At 35.2% G+C, this 22,655-nt stretch overlaps 1 protein-coding gene across 2 annotated transcripts in view; it reads left to right on the top strand.

The window, feature by feature from the left end:
• Positions 1 to 18,176, top strand: part of LOC121428738 (serine O-succinyltransferase-like) — a 30,773-nt gene extending 12,597 nt beyond the window's left edge. For both annotated transcript variants that reach the window (XM_041625552.1, XM_041625553.1), the window contains exons 3-11: positions 1,372 to 1,585; positions 2,394 to 2,506; positions 4,517 to 4,637; positions 6,714 to 6,793; positions 8,503 to 8,652; positions 10,389 to 10,572; positions 14,205 to 14,358; positions 15,722 to 15,813; positions 17,972 to 18,176. In XM_041625552.1, the coding sequence (XP_041481486.1) occupies positions 1,372 to 1,585; positions 2,394 to 2,506; positions 4,517 to 4,637; positions 6,714 to 6,793; positions 8,503 to 8,652; positions 10,389 to 10,572; positions 14,205 to 14,358; positions 15,722 to 15,813; positions 17,972 to 18,043 (1,180 nt within the window). In that variant the 3' untranslated portion in view covers positions 18,044 to 18,176. The remainder of the gene's footprint in view (positions 1 to 1,371; positions 1,586 to 2,393; positions 2,507 to 4,516; positions 4,638 to 6,713; positions 6,794 to 8,502; positions 8,653 to 10,388; positions 10,573 to 14,204; positions 14,359 to 15,721; positions 15,814 to 17,971) is intronic.
• The last annotated feature ends 4,479 nt before the right edge of the window (positions 18,177 to 22,655 follow it).

Below are 22,655 nucleotides of genomic sequence, written 5' to 3'. Positions count from 1 at the left end.
AATCAAAATCGAAATATTTCCTCCTTACTACTTAAAGGGAAAGTTCACCCTGACAAAAAGTTTATTGTAAAAATAGCAGAAAAAATAATAAAAAATATTGCCGAAGGTTTGAGAAAAATTCATCAAATAATTAAAAAGTTATTAGAATTTCAATTTTTTGATTTGTGACGTCATATGCGAGCAGCATTCCTACATAGCGAATGGTAAAAAATCAATGAAATGTCATTTTCTCAGAAAATTGAAAATGGTTTTCACTGTAACTTTTGTATATCAATAGACAAATCATTTCACACCCGATCATGAAAAGAAAACAAAATTAAGTCATCAGGAACCATACAAAATGTGAAATTCATACATTTTATATTACATAACACATGGGGCAGCTGCTCGTTTATGACGTCACAAATCCAAAACTTTGAACTCTAATAACTTTCTTACTCTTTAACGGATTTTCCTCAAACCTTCACCAATATTTTTTACTATTTTTTCTGCTATTATCACAACAAAGTTTTCTTCAGGGTGAACTTCCCCTTTAAATGTAACATTATTCAATGATTGTGATATTCATATCTTAAAAGGGTTTCCTTTTTTTCTGTGATGCACTGTGTATCAGATGGTAGGGGTGTTGGAGGGGTGTTACAGGGGCAGGGCAGGGGTGGAGCATGGGAAGGACATGGCAAAACTGTGACAGGTAAACACAGAGGGTAAGGTCCCATTTTGGGATGCCTGGTTCATATCCTGAAGGTACATGTATTGCTTAATATTTTACAATCGGCCATTTGCATGTAAAGTTGTGTAGGGGTTTTATTTATTTTTTTTTCTCATTACTTTGTAATTCAAAAGTACTTGGTTTCTATATTGATAAGCACAGGCACCCCTTTTGTTGAAAAGTATGGAATATGAATTCTTTTGATGGTACTTTGTAGATGCAGCACTGATTTTTTTTTTCAAGATGTTAATAAAAAACACGGAAGAAAAGAAAAAGTTTTATTCTTTTTCTATTTCTATTTGTTTATTTAATTTATTCATATGTACTTTTTTATTTATTTATAAATCATTTTCTATTTATGTATTTATCTTGTTTTTACATTCTTAATGCCTTTATTATTGTATTATCTTTTCTTTTTATATCTATATTTATTTATTAATTAATTTTTTCGGGGAGGGGGAGGGGGGGGTATTGCCATCATTACCTCCCGTACATGTTCCTGTATGTGTATTATGCTACAGAATTATTACCCTGTCCTAAGCAGACATGTACATGTAGCTGCCTAAAATTGTCTGTTCTTGAAAATATGTTTTTTTTTATATTTGTTTATATTGTTCTTCAATCAAAGAATAGCACATTGATTATTACAAATTCCTTTTCAGACCTGATTCTGGTCCAGATCCTGCTTACGAAAAGATAGTCTCGGGCTACCAGAACTTTCATTACAATGAGCCCTATGCCCTGAAATACAATGGCTGTGTGCTTCCGGAGCTGAATATTGCCTACGAGACTTGGGGAAAGCCTAACAGGGACATGAGCAACGTGGTTTTAGTGTTCACCGGCCTTTCAAGTAGCTCTCATGCCAGAAGTCACCCGGTAAGACTAGTCTCCAACTGTTTGCGTAATATAAGGCAAAAATTAAAAGAAGTATAGTTTCTTACCTTCATCTGCATCATGTGATGTAGCCTAAGAAAAAGATTGTATTTATAAACTCAACATCATAATTGTTAATATTTCTCAATTGGCTCTCTCTTTTTTTTTTAGATAAGCAGTTTTCAGCAGCTTCTTTTTGCCATTGTTAATATTATTGCGTAAATTCTTATTTTTATAGCAAATTTAATGTTCTGACGTTTGGCTTTGTAAAAGGGCTTGGCAGCCAATCAGAGTTCAGGGTACTATAATGGTAATTCATAATGGCATAGTTTGTGCAACAAGACTAGGTCATATTGATGTGGATAATATTAATAATAATATAGGTATATTTACGCAGGGAAGCCACTTCAGTTCTGAAAACTGTTCTCCCTTCGGACCCTGTTATTGCTATTACCCCAGCTTAAGCTGGGCTTCCTAGGCACTCAAGCATTCCAGCAATTTCTTCCTACCGGGTACCCATTCACCTCGCCTGGGTCGAGTGCAGCACAATGTGGATAAATTTCTTGCTGAAGGAAATTACGCCATGGCTTGGATTCGAACGCACGACCCTCTGTTTCAAAGTCAGAAGAGTAATCCACTGGGTCACAATGCTACAACAATATGTGTATAACAATGGTGAATAATAAATAATTGTAAAATTCCATCCAGAGTGATAGATTCCTCCTTAAAATTACACGGTACTTGCAAGAATTCGGCATTCTTTTATTTATATTTGTATTCATTTTGTTTATTTATAATTATATTTTTACAGTTAAATACAGCCCCAGGATGGTGGGAGAAGTTCATTGGACCTGGGTGCGCCATAGACACAGACAAATACTTTGTCATCTGTGGCAATCATATAGGGGGCTGCTATGGTACTACGTAAGTAACAAACCTTTTTTTTAGTGGTCAAGTCCACCCCAGAAAAATGTTGATTTGAATAAATAGAGTAAAATCAAGCTAGCATAACACTGGATGTAAAATAAAAAAGTTATGACATTTAAAGTTCCGCTTATTTCACAGAAGACAGTGATATGTACAACTCAGTGACATGCAAATGAGACAGACGATGATGTCCCTCACTCACTATTTCTTTGTTTTTTATCGTTTGAATTATACAAAATATCATTTTTTACAGATTTGACAAGGTCCAACTTGGTTGAACCATATAGTATTAAACAATACTAGTTCCACATGCTCAAGGAGGAATTAATCGTTGTTTCACTTGACAAAGATGAGAAAATTTCGTTTAATATAATACAAAAGAAATAGTGAGTGGATGACATCATCAGTCTCCTCATTTGCATACTGACCAGGGTGTGCATTTATCTGTTTTGTGAAATTAAGTAAAACTTTAAAATGTCATAACTTTTTTTTTATTTTACATCCGATTTCGATGAAATTTTCAGTGTTATGAATGTTGGATTTTCTCTTTTTATTAAAATTATTTTTTTGTTAGGATGGACTTGTCCTTTAAAGGTCAAGTTCACCTGGCAATACTTTCTTTTTTTTTAAAAAAGCAGAAAAATGATAACCATTGGAAAGAGATGAGGAAAATCGATCAAATATTAAAAGAGTTATTAGAATTGTTTTTGTTTTAATTGTTTGAATTTTGACATCATATGCGCGCAGCTTTCCCGTGTCTTGTAGTAAAAAAATCAAAAAGATGTTGTTTTCTGACAAAATTGTGATATTATTTTTATTGTACATCCAGTATATCAGTATATATGTTTTTATTATTTTTCTGGTATTTTTACAACAAATGTAATACTTCAGGGAAACTTTCCATTTAATAGTGCTCATGAGTTTTGAAATTTCTAGGCCATTTGATATTCAGATGCAAGTTCTTATTTATTTGTTTAAAAAAAAAAATGTCATATATCTGTAATGTTTCATGGTATAAATGCCATTCGCTTTGACAAAATAGAAACTGTATATGTTATGTGTGATCACAACAACACTTCTGCCAAATAAGCATGTAACACTATTAGCATACAAATATGTATATTATAAAGATTATGTAGAGGTCGGTACAAGTACATGTACCAGCAGTATACACCACAGCTGGGGTATGGAAACTCTCATTACTCAAAAAAAAAATAGAGGATAGCCTTGGTAAAGCTTGATTTTGAAATTATAAAATAACAAGCATTTTTGTGTGGTTGTGTGTGAGTACCAGCAGTATACAATGCCGCTAGGGTATGAAAAACCTCGTACCTCAAAGTTAAAAAAGAAAAATTTAGGTTAGCTCCGATAGAGCTTGATTTTAGAGTTACAGTATATCATAAATTAGCAATTTTTTTTTATTTTTTGCAAAGATTTTATAGAAAAAGTTCTCTTTAGGAATTAGGAGACTATTCTCAGACATTATGCGGTTCCTGCCATAAAAATGCAGCTTTTTTGTGCTGCCCTAAAAAAAAAGAGGTACTGTACAAGCAGTTTTAACACCTCAGCAATGACATAATTAACATTAATGTGTTGCAGGATCTTTTTGTTGCAGGGATCTTTTTTTTTGGGGGGGGGGGGGAGTGGGTAGCCACTTCGTTATATTTTTTCAAACAAGTTATGTGCTTGATGTTTTTAGTATGTGTTTTATTGGTTTTATAATCACATTATTTACATATGATTGGTTACAGTTAATGGGAAAAAATAAGGTAATAGTAGCAGTAGTAATAACTGGCATGAAAAAAGGTAAGTAACAAGAAGATCATACACTTCAAAGAAAAGGAAAAAAAGATCAGCTTGCCTGGTCTAAGGTCCTGATTGATTGCAGGTCGGTGCAGAGTAAAAGCTCAGTGTTGGGTGTTAATATGTTTAGGATTTTGCTTCTCTGCTAGATAATATGTGCTTGGTTTTTGTTTTTAATATTTCATTTTTGTTTTTTTTTTTCAGGGGACCTTCATCAACTAATCCCATCACTGGACAGCCTTACGGCACAACCTTTCCTATTATTAGCGTTGAGGATATGGTGAAAGTACAGTATCTTCTCCTTGATCACTTGGGGATAGAGAAGGTAAAAAGCAATATCATTTATGGGATTAGTACAGGGAAATGTGACTAAGAATCTTGCTTTAGGATAGGTCAAAAGTTAAGCAAATGATGATGTTTAGTCTCCCCAACATCCCTCTTCGTGATGAAACGTAATGGGTGATTTCAAGTTCAGTGTTGTCCTTTTATTTTTGGTGTACATGTATGGTCAATTTTCACAAGATTTTAACACCAAACATGAAATGAAGATGGTCCCCAAAAGTCACTCACAAGTTGTTGAGATGTCAATAGAGTGTAATCTGGATCAGGTGGGTGTTTCATAAAGCTTTTCGTAAGATAAGAACAACTTTAAGAACGACTGGTGATCATGTCCTTTGGTAAATGGTATACACCATAGGCGATGGTTTAGCGCGTAAGAAAGGATCACCAGTCGTTCTTAAAGTCACTCTTAACTTACGAACAGCTTTATGAAACGGCCCCAAACACAGATTAGGTGTAGGAGATAGGGGAAGCAATCCAAATTTCAACACCAACACTAACACCAAGGCCAACACTGGACTTGAAATCACCCAATGTGTTCCAGTGATCACTTCAGCCCATAGAGTCATAAAGCATAATAAAACATTATTTGGAATACACTCGAAATAGAAGTACATCCGCACTCACCTCTTTTCTTCCATATTTCTGTAGTGATGGTAGAATTCCACTGTGATGTCACACTTATAAGGGAAATTAAACGGAGTGTACATGTAAGAATGGAAAGAGCCCTTCAAATATTTTATTCCATTTTTTTTCTCAATTTTTCTCCACTGACGTTAAAATTCCTTTGTGACACCACAATAACAATGAGGAAAAAGTTATGGTGTTGCAAAAGAATGTTAGAACAAGAAAACATTTTCAATTAGCGTCCAAAGACTCCTTTATCATTTCAATCAATAATGAATATTTGGCGATTTAGTAGTAACATGACAAACATTCTTCCTGAGAATGCTTTAGATGACGGTCACATTGATGCTGTTGAAGAAAGGAGTGTGCATGTTTGATGTATTTGTTTCTTGAATTCATGTCTTAAATTTGTTCAAACTTTAAAGTCTTTTGTCCTCTGCAGTATCCTTACACATTTTGGTTTTTGATACAATTGCATTGTTTCTTTTTCCTTTATATTTACATGTTGATTTTTGTCAAAAGTGATTGCTTTTCTTCATATTTATGTATTAATGTGTTTTTTGATGGAAAGTGGTTTAGAAACTTGAAACAAAGGTCCCTCTCTTTAATAGTTCAGTGATGTCACTAGCATTTACATGTAAGTCCATTGATACCATACAATGATGCTAATAAAGAGGGGAATTTTGATCCTGACATGCCAGTGCCACTTAAACCCACGGGAGACTCAATGATTTTAGTGGAACAAATGTTTTCCATAGACTCAAGCAGGGGAGGATCCAGGATTTTCCAGGGGGGGGGGGCATTTTGTGTAGAAAAAAATTAACAAGTACCCCCCAACAAAAAAGAAAAAAAAAGATTATTTATTTTCAGAATAATTTGACAAAAAAAAGAAAAGTATTCACTACAAAATGGATATCATTTGGTTCCAGGAAAAATTTGACAAGCGAAAAAAAGAAGTCCTCACTTGAGTACGAACGACCTATTCCCCTCACAAATATTTGCTATAACTCTCAAAGGAGGGGAGGGAGGGGGCATGAGCCGCACATGTGTGATCTCAGTCACCAGTGGTCAACCCCCCCCCCTCATACAGTCATCTATGTCATTAAAATTTTACACAAAGTGCCAGTCTCCTTTCTATCAAGTCGGGTATTTTCAAATGTACCATTCATATTTTGTTACTTCCATTCATTATCTGCTATGCTTTCACCTACAACTTTGAATTAGATTTATTAATGTTCTTTAATACTATGTCATTTATCATGTTAATTCAAACTTTCCAGCTGCTGCTGTTTTTTCATATGCGACAGTTAACATGTTTGATCGTGAATAAAGACCGCTTTTGAATTTGAGCTTGAATTTATAGTAATGAATTGAATTGAATAAATTTACTTTCCCTTTTATACTCAATTCATTCATTTTTGTTCATTATACTAAGGTCCACGCTGTTGTAGGTGCTTCGCTTGGAGGTATGTGTTCCATCATGGCTGGTGCTCTTTACCCTCAAAGAATAGGACGGTAAGTCATCTCAGTTCACCCTTAAAGGCCTAAAGGGGGGGGCACTTACATTGACGAGTGGATACCATGCACAACCAAAAAACACGTAGAATGATGTCCTTTTCAAGATAGGGCATGTAGCGTACGTAACGTAATAAGGGTGTCAAAAACACTAAAATAATGAAAAGAGGGTATCTACTTTGCATCGTAAAAGCTACGTGTTTAGGGTTAAATTTGCGAGGGTATAAAAAATTAAGAATAAAATGTTTTATAAAGGATGTACGTTTTGCCCGAACAGTCAACACTACGTGTTTAGAGTACGATTTGCGCAAGGTGCGGGAGGTGGGGCTGTACCATGATTAGCCAGGAAAGGTAAAACCGACGTCAGTGACATAACAATTTAAATATCGCTGTACTTGTTTAGGGGTTCAATTCTGAGAATACTTGCCAATAGTATCGTTTTGTTTCCAATACTTGTTAAGGGTGGGGTTTCACACGCCAATACTTGTTCAGGGGTGCATTTTCAGAATATGGAAAATACGTGTTTAGGGTGCGGCTTTCGAGACCCCATGGTCACGCATGGTATCCACTTGTCAATGGAAGTGGCCCCTCCGGGATTAAAGGTCCACCCCAGAGACAAGTCCATTTGAAGAAATACACCCTGGAAAGAAAAATCAAACTAGCATAATGCTGAAATTTTTATCAAAATCAGGTGTAAAATAAGAAATTATGAGATTTAAAAGTTTCACTTATTTTTCATAAAGCATTGATATGCACAACTCAGGGACATGCAAATTAGACATTCGATGATGTCCCTCACACACTATTTCTTTTGTTTTTTATTGTTTGAATTATACAATATTTCGTTTTTTACAGACTTGATAATTAGGACCAACTTGACTGAACCATATACTAATAAACAAGGCTAATTCAACATGTTCAGGGAGGAATTAATTGTTGTTTCACTTGTTAATGAGGACAATATTTAAAAATTTCATATTTGATATAATAAAATACGAAAGAAATAGTGAGTGGATGAGGTCATCAGTTTCCTCATTTAAATACCAACCAGGATGTGCATGTAACTGTTTTGTGAAATTAAGTGAAATGTCATAACTCTTATTTCACATCTGAGTTTGATGAAATTTTCTGAGTTATGCTTGTGCGATTTTTCTCTTTTTATTCAAATCAACTTTTTGTATGGATGACTTGTCCTTTAAGTCCGGTGCACACTTTACAATTTGTTGCAGTCCGATTTAAAAAAAAATTATAATAACATTTGATAGAACATTCCAACCAATAAAATCTTAGTAATCAGAGTTCAGAATAGTTGTAGGACTTCTGAAGCCAAAATTCAGTGTAGTTCAAGCCTTCCTGAAGGAATAAAAGCAAATTGAGGTAAATACCGTAGTGACGTGATCATCAGCTGTGACTTGAAGCCAGTTTTTGACTTGATTCCGAGTCGACCACAGGGCTAGCTGCAAAGCAAAATTATGATTCTGTTACTCCTAATAATACTTTACTTTTATTTTATTTTTTTATAATTTTACTTTTATAAATGCGATTTATTATTGGATAGCATAGTGTGCACTCGACTTTAGATATACAGGGGGAGGGGAGGATCAAGTTACAAGATCCCATTTCTAACTTAATCTGACCAAAATAACTGCTCTGGTCCCTCTCATGTATTCATACATTCAATTCTATTTACACTGTGTTGCCGTCTTCAGGGTTATTTCAATATCAGGCTGCGTTCAGACATACACCAGTTCCATCGCTCTACGCTTCCTCCAGAGAAGGGCGATTATGACCGATCCAAACTGGCAGAGAGGACACTACTATGGCACGTCATACCCCAAGATGGGAATGAAGCTCGCAAGGTAGGCATTGACTTCTGGGAAAATTTCTGCTTCGGTTAATATTCTTCCTTTATTTTATGTTATTTTGTTTATCCTCTTCATTGATTTCTTCAGCAATGGGCTACCTATAGTCTCTAGTTTCCTTAGACTACAGTATATTTACAGGGACCACTGTGGTCCTGTTTCCTAAAGACACTTTCTATAACAAATATACTATCAGCTAATCAGAATGAATAATTTCAATAGCTTAACTGATATTACAAATTTGTTATTATAACCAGTTTAATGAAAAGGGCACCTGGTTCTTTATTGCAGAGTTGCTAATTTTCCGGATTTTTCCGGAATTCCAGATTGTTTCCTTTGCTGAATAATATTCCGGAAAAAAAATCGATTGTCAAAGTGAAATCCGTAAAAATTTCCCCTCCAAATCTTGTCACGGAGTTCGCTACGGAGAGCGCAATTTCAATTTTGGATGGCCAATTTGCGCAGACGGAAAATTATTAGCGTTGTGCGCAGCATGAAGTTAGCTGGTACTGTACTTGCACGGTACGCGCGAGCAATACATTGTAGCAGTTGCAAACGCCGCCCTATACCCTGCAGGGATACGGGTGTCAGCGCTATCCCAGTCGGGCGATCGCCCGGTAGAACCGCTCGACCCGGTGTGGCCCGGTGTGGCTGCAATTGCCTGCTGCTGCGTGAGTGATTGGTTGTCTGCCGCGGGATTTCAGCTGAAAACCTATTTGCTACCATGAAATATGTGTTCTCTGGTGCGTATTCATCAATTCATATGTGTGAACTATCCATCATTTTGATAGAAATTGTGATTTATGGATTTTCAATAGTATAGGATTGTCTTGTTGATGAGTACAGTGAGTGAAAAAGGGCACCCCAGCTGCTACATACACCCGTCCCGAGTCGCACCCATTGGCCGCAGCATATTAACCCGCAGCAGGTTAACCCGTACCGTAATGAGTACGGGTTATATGATTTTTTTTTTGAGCACCTTTCTTGCCTATGATATGAAGTTTATTATGTCATTAATTATTTGTTATGTACTACTGTAGATTAATGATTCCAGCCCTCTAAAGAATAAGAAAACGTTCCAGCTTCAGGGGGCTTCGCCCTTGACCCCGCCAGGGGCCCTGGGCGGGCCCCTGGACCCCCGGCCTGGGTTTTCAGGATTTTTTTGAGCTATCAGTTAGCATCTCTGTTTATTGTGAATTTAGATGTATATGAAAGGTCATTGTTCAGGCTCTTCTTAATACGATGGGGGAAATGTTCTATTATGGTGATGAATTATGATTAGTTTACAGTTCAATAAAATGATTCATATCACATTATTCTAATCACAAAAGATTTCTCAAATTGTTGATAATGTTACAATATTGGAGGATTATATAGTTAATTAGATGTCCATATAAAATGCCCAAAACAAGTAATTTCTATATAAAGTATTAATTTTGTGAATATCAGTGGTATGTTTTCTGCAAGTATTGAAATGTGTTTGTTAAAGTTGACTGTAGGGTTGATATTATAAATGATGTATATTTGGATCTAATCATAATTTGAATTAATGTTTAAATAATGATAATGACAATATATATTCGAAGCTAACTTCAATTATCATGTTTTGCCATGATGTTGGCTCAAGTATGTTTTTTTTTTTTTGGGGGGGGGGTTACGTGATGTATTATTTCTTGTACACAGTTCATTTAAATTAACCATCGCAACCTCATTCTTTCATTTCTGGTCATCAGGGAGATTGCTACCATCACATACCGGAGCGGACCTGAATGGAAGAAGAGATTTGGTAGGAAGTTGATTGACCCCGCCGAACCCCCGTCACTCTGCCCATCCTTCGAAATCGAGGAATACATCATGCACCAGGGAGAAACTTTCAGTACCAAATACGACCCCAACTCACTACTCTATATTTCAAAGGTGAGAGCCATGAATTTCTACCTGGGTCTATTTCTCATTTATTTCACCCCGTTTTTGTCTCGCATGCATAGCAGAGCCAGACTATAGGCGCCGCTTTTCCAACAGCGGCGGCGTCGTCAATGTTGAAATCTTAACCATGGATAAGTTTTGGAAATGCCATCACCACATAGAAAGTATAAGGACCTTGTTCATGAAACTTGGACATAGGGATAATCAAGCATCACTGATCATCTCTCATGAGTTTCAGGTCACATGACCAAGGTCAAAGGTAATTTAAGGATTAACAAACTTTAACCATGTTTTGCGTATCAACATCAAAATCTTAACCAAGTATAAGTTTTGGAAATGTCATCATAACTATAAATATAAGGACCTTGTTCATGAAACTTGGACATAGGGATAATCAAGCATCACTGATCATCTCTCATGAGTTTCAGGTCACATGACCAAGGTCAAAGGTAATTTTAGGATTAACAAACTAACCATGTTTTGCATATCAACATTGAAATCATAACCAAGGATAAGTTTTGGAAATGTTATCATAACTATAAGTATAAGGATCAGTTCATGAAACTTGGACATAGGGATAATCAAGCATCACTGATCATCTCTCATGAGTTTCAGGTCACATGACCAAGGTCAAAGGTAATTTTAGGATTAACAAACTTTAACCATGTTTTGCGTATCAACATTGAAATCTTAACCAAGGATAAGTTTTGGAAATTATATCATAACTATAAGTATAAGGATCAGTTCATGAAACTTGGACGTAAGGGTAATTAAGCATCACTGATCGTCTTACATGAGTTTTAGGCCACTTTAATAATCAAGGTCATAGGTCATTGATGGTCAATAAACTTTAACCTGTTGGGGTATTTTATTGAATGTCATAGCTTTGAAAGTTCATGTAAGGTCAATAACCTTTTATGGTTTGGTGTCAGAATTGAAATCTTAACCGAGGTCAAGTTTGGAAACTTGATATAACTTTGAAAGTAAATGGTTCTAGATATCCCTGATCATTTTGCAGAAGTGTCAGGTCACATGATCAAGGTCAAAAGTCAATTAGGACAATGAACATAGTATGACTGGTTTTTTTGTGCGAATAAATGTTCATGTTGTCAAAGAGAGCACTGCTGCTGTATTTAATCGCATAATGGAGGCAAGACCACAGGAGGCATCCCACTTGTTTCTAGTCTGCTGCCATCTTCCAATATGGGGATGGGGTCAAACCATGGCAGTCACAATACAATATTTGGGCAGGTTCCACGATTACAGAGTGACATTCAGAAACAGGTTTTTAGCATTCAAACAAAGATATCACACATATTTAAATAGTTCTTGCAAAGAAATGGTACCTGACAGTAGTTGCTGAAAACCACTTTTAAAAATATTAACATTTTTTATTTTGATCCACTGAATTAATGAGATAAGAATATTTCATAAACATGGTTTATACAGATTGACCTAAAATGGACATGCATATTTGAGGAGAAAACGTAATGCTCAAATTCTGTGAACTTTAAATGGCTATCACAATGTCGAGTAATTGATTGCATTCGCTGTTGTTCTAGCTTTAATATGCTGCATGACTTTAAAAAATTGGTGTATTTTGTCAATAATTGCAACTTAAAACACAATCCTATACCCGGTTACGGAGTGATGGTTACAGAGTGACATCTGAAATATTCACACACAGGCAACATGAAATGAACTTACATTTTAAAATTTTCTTTTGATATGATGCAAAATAATGACCTTCAGACTATCCAAAAGAAAATTTTACAAAACAAGCACCAGTTTTCTGTTAAATTGAAATTAAGTAAAATCAATATATGTAGTCCCATGTATGTGATTTTTTGTATGGTTTGGATTCTCCTATAAGGAGATGCATATAATAAGAACAAATATTTGTAGCTAATTATGTTCCCCTTTTCTATTTATGAAATCCCAGATGAGTTTTGATAGAAAATTTAAATCCAGATTTGAGCCAATATGAATTTTGGAAAATTTCCACTTTTGTTTGGAATTGCCCATTTATATTATTTAATTATGGTATGTAACATAGACCATCAGTCAACCAAAATCAGATATAGTTTCCCTTGCAGTGGCAAAATCACCATGACTCTAAGTTTTGCAGAATGTGGCCCAGGTATTTTTCTCTCCAAAGAACTCCTGTCAAAATAACACATGTACATTACCTACATTCTTCTCTTAGCTGCATGCTATTACTGTATGTTTTGTTATTTTTTGAAGTTACTGTGGATATGAAACACAAAAAAAATCATTTGACTTCTTTTTATTCTCTGAGAGTTCATATTTCTTTTCAGGTGGGTATGGGGTGGGCACTTTGTCCCACCAATCAGGGACGTTTGTTCATGTCTCGTGCCTGATTCCCTGAGTTGCATTTATTTACAAAGTGTTATTCAACCCGTCCCTGTACATGACCTTCAGAACGTGTCTTTGCATTAAGGGTAGGAAAGCAAATATTGCAATCTTTCCAATTTGTTTGCGTTAGTGTGTACCAATGATAATAAAACACAGTCATTCTCTTTGATGTTGATAATAAGGGAAATCCTTAGTTTTTCAGGCGTATTTCAGTCAATGGGCTGTCATCAAAGTCAACTCTCTCCAAGTTTTTAGAGACATACATTTACTGTCCATGTCTATCTCGGGACTATTGTGAATATAGAGGTTTTCCCCAGAAAAAAAGTGAAAGAGTGGATTTTAAAGTACTTTCTTTGTATCATTGGTAATACATATTTTTTTCAAAATGAAAAGCTAAAAAAATTAATAGAATCCATATTTTATAGTTCGAAATGAAATCTGACATAGAAATACTTTGAAAATTCTTTTGCCTGATTGATCGTGGGCCCAGCAGCCATTGTGCAGCGCCAGGTCAACACAGCTCTATCCCTTGAATTGTAGTACGTCAAACAGGGCAGCAGCAACTCCCATCTTTTTATGTGTTGGTTTGACGCGGTTGGGGTTTGAACTCCCAACCTCCCAGTTGTGAGACGGACGCTCTACCAACTGAGTCAACACACCGGTTGGCTCAGATACTGAATGCCATTGCTTTTGGTGAAGTTACAGTGTACAGTTGTATTTGAGTCTCATGGTGTATTTAAAAATGCAATTATTTTTCAAATTTCCCAAACTTGGGTAGCAGATGAAAATAGAAAACTGGTGTAAGTTCATTCAGTCCTGTTTAACATGAAAACTTTTGAATAACTGAAAAGATGCAATCAAATTGTTCAGTTAAGTGTTGCTGTAAGTCTTTGGTTAATCATGCAAAAAAGTAAACTGATTGTAAATGGTAGTGTATCTCTTTATATTAACCCCCTGGACTGCGATGTTAGTGCCAACATCAAGATTATTTCTAATTTAATAGATTTTTATTTCAAATATGCATATTATTTCTAACTTTTCTACCAATATCAAATCTAAGTGTGTTCATCTTAATGGGAAAACAGTTTTTGGAACTGAAGTGGCTACCCTGGGTAAATATACCGTTATTATTCTTCTTACCATTATTATGATGATGATGATGGTGGTAGTGCTCGATGATCCGTAATGTGTCAGATCTTAATCTTGATTCTCTTGTTTTGTTCTCACTATCTTATTCCCCTCATCAGGCAATGGACATGTTTGACATGGGGGAGGGGTTCAGCTCCCTTCAGGAAGGTGTATCAAGGGTTCAGTGCCCTGTCATGGTGCTCGGTGTGCAGACGGACATCCTCATCCCCATCTGGCAGCAGAGGGAGATGGCTGATCTCCTCAAGGCTTCAGGTATGATATGTAGAAACATAACAATAATAATGATGATGAAAATAATATTAATAGTAACAATGATGATAATGATTTGGATGATTGTGATAATGATAATGATGATGATTATGATAATGGTGGTGATGACGATGATGGTTATGGTAATGGTGGAGATGATGATCATGATGATGACGATGGTGATGGTGATGGTGATGACGATGATGATTACAATAATGGTGACAATGATGATTATGATAATGATGAAGATGATTATGATGATAGTGGTGATGATAATGGTGATGATGATTATGTTGGTGATAATGTTGATGATAGTGATGATGATGATGATGGTGGTGATGATGATGACGGTGATTATGATGATGATGATGAGGATGATGATGGTGATGACGATGATGATGATAGTGTCAATGATGATGATGATAATGATGGTGTTGATTATGGTGGTGGTGATGATGATGGTGATAGTAATTATATTAATGATATTAAAGCAATATTGACTGGCCTCGGGGCGATACGACATATATCGCCCGAGTCGCAGACGAGGGTGATATCAATATAGTGAGGGCGATATATGTCCATTCGCCCCCAGGCCAGTCAATATTGCTATTATTAACCAAATCAGGCATCTAGAGCAAATCGTGAAAATCTAGATATTTTAAATTTTTAGAATGAGAATCTTAGTTTATCATGTTGAGCAGACTGGGTCTCTGAACTTTACCATTGTGACGTAATTGAAATGACGCGTCCCTGGCCTGGGGACGCAGTATTCAGCGGTGTCTTAACTTGATTACCATTATGCCGTATAGCATTGCGCTTGAAGCACGCGTGCAAAAACGCGTAGAATACCCGGATATTAGCGCTGCTTTTATTGCCAGCTATATTTCCACGCATTTTCTCATTGACTTTCCTGAAGCGGGCAATAAATTGGGCCCGTGGATAAACAATTGGAATTTTATTGACCGGCAATTTGATCCCAGTCTTAAGCAGGCAACAATGTTTCAAAGTTGCCCTGCTCAGATGTCTGATACGGTTAATAATAGTGTTTATTATAATAATAAGAACAATAGCATTAGTAATACTAATGATGATAACCATAATAATGATGATAATAGTAATAGTAATTTATAGATTCTAAAGTACATGTACCTTTTCCATGAGATACAAATTTATATATTGTGTTTGTGATAAAATTCATTGGCGACAATGTTTTGGTCATAAATAGCATCTAATTAAATGAGACTGTTGACCTGCACCCCCCCCCCCTCACCTCACCTTTCCCCGATCTAAATACTCTAGTGCAACCCATGAGTAGTTATGTGTTCTTATTGATCTAGCATCCATGCTCGATTGTTTTATTTTACAGGCAACGAGGCAGTGAGCTTCTACGAACTCAATTCAATATTTGGGCATGATACGTTTCTCCTTGACCTCAGCAGCGTTGGTGGTGCTATCAAGGTAGTTATTTGTCTCTGTATTTTTTTTCTTTTAGAATTCATTCTCTGACATATTATATCAAGATCATAGTCATAGTCAATATTTACATCGTAAGGTTGGTCTTGGGCCCGTCTTACGTAGAGTTACGATTGATCCGATCAATCGCAACTTTGGAAAGCCAGCAAAACCAACATATAAAATACATGTTTGTTCAAAAAACAATTATAGATATGAATGTATATCCATAAATTCATTAATTTCTTGACAGTTTTGTGTGTTCTTCTTTGTAGGACATTTTGCAAATTTTCTGTAGAAAAAATGATGACAATGATGGATTTCAACAGAGTCGAGAATGATTGGATCAATCAGAACCCTTTGTAAGACGGGGCCCAAGCCTCAAATTCTGATATTTTTAGGGCATGGCAACTATGCAGTAGGGCTCTTTATTATATTACAAGGCCCTGTTATACAAAGAGTTGCGATTGATCGGATCAACCACAACTATGGAAAGCCAACAACGTCAATGCCCGAAATGCATATTTGTTCAAAATATTTTCTAGATATGATGGAGAGTATATTCATGCATCATTTGCTTGATTCTCTTTGTTTACTAAAAAATAAAAGTTACGTTTGATCCAATCAATCTTAAATGCATGGAAATCCATCCATACAGTTGAGATTGATTGGATCAATCGCAGCTTTTTGTAAGATAGGGCCTAGATAAAAAAAAATCAATAAATAAAGGGCAAAAAAAGGTACGATATCAGTGAAAGAATAATAGCAGTAATAATGGACATTCTTATATAGCGCATTTCAGACCTATGAGGACTCTCAATGCACTTTACAGAAATAAAATTATACAACAAGAGGAATTACTTAGAATAACATTTAAACAACATCAACATTTATTGATTACATATCGCATAAGTGTAGGGAAAGGTCTATTTGAATGCTTCATTGAAGAGAAATGTTTTCAGTTGGGATTTAAAAGAGGTACATAGGCTAATCAACAGGGCAGCTTCGGCCGAGGCCTTCCATTAATTCAGGCCCTGCTTGTTAAAAATCATGTGCGCATTTGTGCTGCCTTTTATTCAGACTTGAAAACTTTGTGGATTGCCCACAGATATACATGTACCGGTATGTCAGCGTGGGAAAAACATGAGGTTGACGGGCAATTTTGCCCACATGACGGCCCAAATTGCCCCTAGAATGCCCCCTAAATATATGCTTTGGGGGGACCATTCTTTCTAAAGTCGCCCCAAGATCTCTCACAAATAGTATTCAAGATTATTTTGAATATCAATATTCTTACTATGGCTTTTTACTTCATGATTGTTTGTTACCCCTGAAAATTAGTCCTTTAAATAAAATAAATAGCCCCCCCCCAATTCTTCAATTGCCTTAATGTGCAGAAAAGGTAGCCCCCTTAAGAAGTAACATGACATGGAAGAATTATACATGCTTTATCTTATGCTCTGATTTGATTTCGAGAGCATTTGACCATTTCTCTTCTTGTGTTTTTATAAATCTAAATCTTCCAACTAAACTAAAAGACTGTAGATCAGGGTCCCATAACACAAAGCTTAGCAATGATCGTAGAACATCTTTCTATGATTGATTCCATAGACTACAATGTACAATCAATCGTAAAAATCATACAAACGATCAATCGCTAACCTTTGTGTTACGGGACCCAGTAGAACATTTTAAGGCCAGTTTGAAACCTTATCTAATGGCCAAAGTGTAAGTTGTACCAGTAGTGAGTTAAGTTTATTGCAAGCGCCTTGAGCACCCCTAGTAGGGTGGATATGTTTTGTCTTATTAATATTATTCATAAGTTCCCTCACCATTTCCATCCTTTGTACTTCCAGTATGTAGCATATTAATTGAAATGCTGTCTTGTTAATTATATTTCATACTTATCGTATGTATGTGAAGGTTGTTCAGCTAGTTATGTAACTGATTGCAGCAAAGTTTTGTGATGTTGCAAATTTTGTAGAAAATGAATTTTAAGTGAAATTAAAATGATATTGTACCATATGATATTCCCAACTGTTCTCCTTTTCTATAGATTGTAAATTCATCTGTATTCTTTGTGGGTATTTTATATATTTCCCTTCTTTAAATATTTCATCATAAAAATAGGTAAAAATAAAAATGCTTTTAATCTCGTCAACAGGGACAGTTGGAGACGGATTTGAAAGAAAATGGCCTGGTGCGGAAGCCACCCCCCAGCAGGAACAAGGAATAGAAGATCCAACCAGATATCGAGACAAATGTTCGATCAGCCTTTCAAAGACGTCGGTCAGATGACCTCTTTTGCTCTCAATTGAAGAGTGTTCTGTCGAAATTCATCATCTGACAAGCAGGGGGCTTGCGGCAAATTCCCCCAAAACGCTAAAAAAAGCCCTTGAAAATAATGGGGATAATCCCCATGCACGGCAATGTTAAAGCTCATCAAATGTTGCAAGTTCCAGTGCATACAGTTTCTTAAGGAATTACTTCCTGCCGTTACCCAAGTACCTCACTCGGGTTGAGTGCAGCACATTATTGATAATTCCTTGCTGAAGGAAATCACGCCATGGCTGGGATTCAAACCCACGACCCTCTGTTTCAGAGTCAGAAGACCAATCCACTGGGTCACAACGCTCCACAGCGTTACAATGTACCTGGATTTGCTCATTTACTTAATTCAACATCTCATGCAAAACCCATCACAGAGGAAGGATACAGAGAACCTTCCTACCCAAGCTGTCTAATCCTCACAACTCCCCATGTTTTTTTATGAAATCAGTCGCAATTTGTTTGACCAAGCACACACGCATCTATTTATGACCAAAGGAAGATGATACTGGTCTGCACTACACAAAGCTTTGCAATTAATTTTTCAGTAAATCTGTAGAATTTGTCAATGAAGTAAATTGTAAAGTACTACAGAAACACATTTGCAAGAGAATAAAATGTGTATTCTTTTTCTAATAATAATGATAATAATAATAATGATAATGATTATAATACTAGTAATTCACCTCACCTGGGTCAAGTGCAGCACAGTTTGGATAAATTTTTTGCTGAAGGAAAACACGCCATGGCTAGGATTTGAACCAACAACCCTCTATTTGAAAGGCGAAAGTAGATTCAGAACCACTAGACCACGATGCGCCCACAAGAAATGGCAAAATGTAACTTTTACAGACCATTTTGACTAGACCAATTTGCCAAAGCTTGACATCTCATATGGATTTTCCTTTTCTTGCAAACAACTCGGGTAGCCAAAATATTATAGATTATTAACACAAAACATATTTAAATTCCTTATTGCCTAATTAATGCCAGTACTGATGTTAATATTGTATCATGGTTTGTTATTCCTATCAGGATAGTTTAGCTTCACTTGATTGACTGGGCATTTTATATGATTCCATTTCAGTAATACCTCAATATGCGTTATTAGTACAAAATGCGAATTCTCCACTCACCGGAGAGTGCAATTTGAAGGTTAATAATTCATGTAAAAAAGGTATATTTTTCCTTTTCTCCTTTTTCTCCTCATCTTTTTTACATCTAATCGTTTTCCCTTGTTTGTCCTAATTCTCTTTTTCCTTCTCCCCCTCTATTTTTTCCTTTTCCATACTCTTTCTTTTAATCCTTATTCTATTCCTCTCTTTCCTTCTTCTCCTCTGTCTGTTTCTCTCCTTTCCATCATTTCCTCCCCTTATCTTTCCTTATTTTCCTTCCCCTTATTTCAGTGCCGTATTCAATTGCAGAAATTGTCCTTATGAAATGACCTATTTGTTGCAATTACACTTTGTATGCGTAAGAGCAAAATCATCTTTTTTTAAAGTTAGGTGCTCTACATTTAGAATGGAGAAAGTCGTATTTCTGTATTATATTTTACTGGGCCCACTGGTATATATGATTTTTGTCCTTCGCTGTCGTAGGACAACGGGTAGGACACCATTTTGTCATATGACTCAAGAAATACATTGCTTTCTATAAATTTGTTCTATCATAGGAATTTGTTCCTAACATTAGCATTATAAAATATTTTTTTCATGATTGTCTACTTGTTACAACCTGCAAGCTTCCATATACATGAAATGTCTACTTTTTTGGTGGGAGAGGTGGCCTTATTTATCTTGAGTTTTTTTGTAATATGCTATATTCTAAAAAGAGCTCCGTTTAGGTCTTTAGGAGAAGATGCCTGTGCTAGTCTCCCTCAAGAACTATTATTGTCTGTATATATCTAAATTAAATATTATTTTTATATCAATTTTCTCCTACTACTTAAAGTGGTGTCAACAGCCATGATGGTATAAGAAATAAGGCAAGTTTGAAAAGAAATTATGCTGAGTATGTAATCTCTTGGGAATTTCTTATGATATGACTTTGTAAATATTAAGTTTTATAATCTATGGACTATATTCTGTTGAATGTGGCCAAACATTTCCTTGCATTTAAGATTCAATTTCATGATTATTCATTTCTTGTCATGCAAAGCGTAGAGTTTGCTTTGCAGTCTGTGCATAAAAGAACACATGTAAACGTTATATCCTTTGCACAGGAAATGTTGTAAATTTTACCATTATAACAGTCATGTTTTTTTTCCATTACACCTGTACATGACAAGCTAACCAATGAATATAATACTTAGTGAGCCTATACAGGATGATTACTGACATCAGTTGTATCATAAGATACAGTGTACATGTACATTTTAGGGAAGATTGCCAGAAAATACCAAAATAACTTAAACTAATAAAGTATAATTTAGTATTATTATGACTTATTATTTGTACTGTGCTTTTCCCATTAGGCCCAATTAAAGGGGAATCCAACCCAAATAAAAACTTGCTTTTATAAGAAAAAGAAAAATCAGACAAGTCCATAGGTGAAAGTTTGATCAATATTGGACAAACAACAAAAAAGTTATGAATTTTTAAATGTTGTAAATATTGGTAATCACTATACCCATGGAGACTTCAAATTGGCCGCATATGGGATGTCATAGTGATGTAAGGCAAGGACTACTCTTCCATGTACTCCAATACATATTATGGCTAAAATGTCATTTTTCCAAAAAGTTTTATTTTGAATTGTATTTTTCGTTCATGAGGACATAAAACTATATACTGCCTGGATTATGTTTAGATTACTGCCCCAGGGGAATGGGTACTTAGGAGAAAACCACAAATCCCTGATAATAAAGTACATGGCCTATGGGAAAGTTGTCCTTGCCCCTTGTCATAATTTACTTACCCAGTTGCCAATTTGAAATCTACATTCTATTAGTGATCTCAATTTTAAAGCAGCTATAACTTTCTTATTGCTTGTCCGATTTCTTTCAAACTTTCGCCATTCTATTTAATTTATTTTTCGCCTTCCCAACACAACATTTTATGGCCAAGGCTGGATTCCCCTTTAAAAGGTCACCGCCATCTTGTTTGAAACATATTTTATTAAGAAAAAATGATTCAAAGATACTTTGTGGCTCTTTATTATTTTAACTTGTATTTTTTTTGTATTTATTATTTAAAATGCTTAAATCTCATATGTACTTTCACTCGATATCTCTCTTGAAAAGTGAATTTTTAAGTGAGACAAACATGCGACGTAAAATATATGATAACATTTAACTTTTCCTTTCCTTTTCTTCCCTCTTATATATTTGTAACATGGCATTTGATCGTGGAAGGATTAGAATAAAGGATTGATTTGAGGTTTAAAGTTCTTGTTTATGTTTGGCATGATGAGGGCATTTTTAGTAGGAGCAGTTATTTGCAGGAGTAAATGTGATAAGCCATTTTTATCAACCATTTCTGAAATAAATCACATTAATTTCCTCCTCTACATATTTGTACATTTCTTGTTAGTATTATTTAAAAAATATGTTTTGGTGAATGAGGTGGTTTCATATATATAGTTATTTATCTATCAAATACTTTGCTATATTTTATAAAATGGGAATTATATTGGATATCATTATGATATGATTGAATAAGTATTTTATGTTACAAAATACTAGTGGAAATAGTATATAATTTGAATGCTTTTCATTTATTATATAATAAAAATGATTATTTTTTTCTTACATCTCAAAGTCATATATGATTGTAAACTCACTAAGCTGGTGTCACAAAATTTCAGATGTACTTTAATTTCTATTGAAATATATTGGAGGTTTTTGGTAAAGAATAACCCTGTGTTCAGTGTATTTATGAGCAGTTAAAGCTATTTTATATTTATATTTTCAAGAGAGAGAGGGGGGAGGTAGTCTATGGACCAGTCAAATATTTTTTCTTACAGCTTGCCAGACATTGCAACAATTTATTCTATATCAATGTCATTGTAAATTCACCTATTAAAGGGCAAGTTCAACTGACAAAAAAATTATTTGAAGTAAATGTGAAAAATCAAGCGTATCACTGAAAAAATCATCAGCATCAGATGTAAAATGAGAAAGTTGTGCCATATGCACATCCTGGTTGGTATGCAAATAAGAGTTCAAGTGCCACCATCCACTAAGTACTTTGCTATCAGTGCTGAATGAGCCAAGACAATGAAGGGTTCCATATAAGGTGTATTAAATGAACTATATTTTAAAAGAGATAAGAGCGAGTAAAAAATATATTGACATTTTTATTACCACAATCCAATTATTTGATAGATTTTGACAAAATATTGAGAAAATATATTACCCTTCCCTCTTTCCTTTTCCTTTCTTTTCTCTCTCTTTTTTTTTGGGGGGGGTATGAACATTTTTGGGGGAGGGCAAGCCCCTCGTCTGTACGCCTCTGTTATATGAAATGTGAATTGTAATTTTCTCCTCGTAATGTTAAACAAAATATGGTTCTTCCTTGAAT

The sequence above is a fragment of the Lytechinus variegatus genome, chromosome 15 (genome assembly GCF_018143015.1).
Source record: "Lytechinus variegatus isolate NC3 chromosome 15, Lvar_3.0, whole genome shotgun sequence".
In the NCBI taxonomy this organism is placed as follows: Eukaryota; Metazoa; Echinodermata; class Echinoidea; order Temnopleuroida; family Toxopneustidae; genus Lytechinus; species Lytechinus variegatus.
Note: the sequence above shows the minus strand (reverse complement) of the source record. Positions and strands in the feature narration are given on the sequence as shown.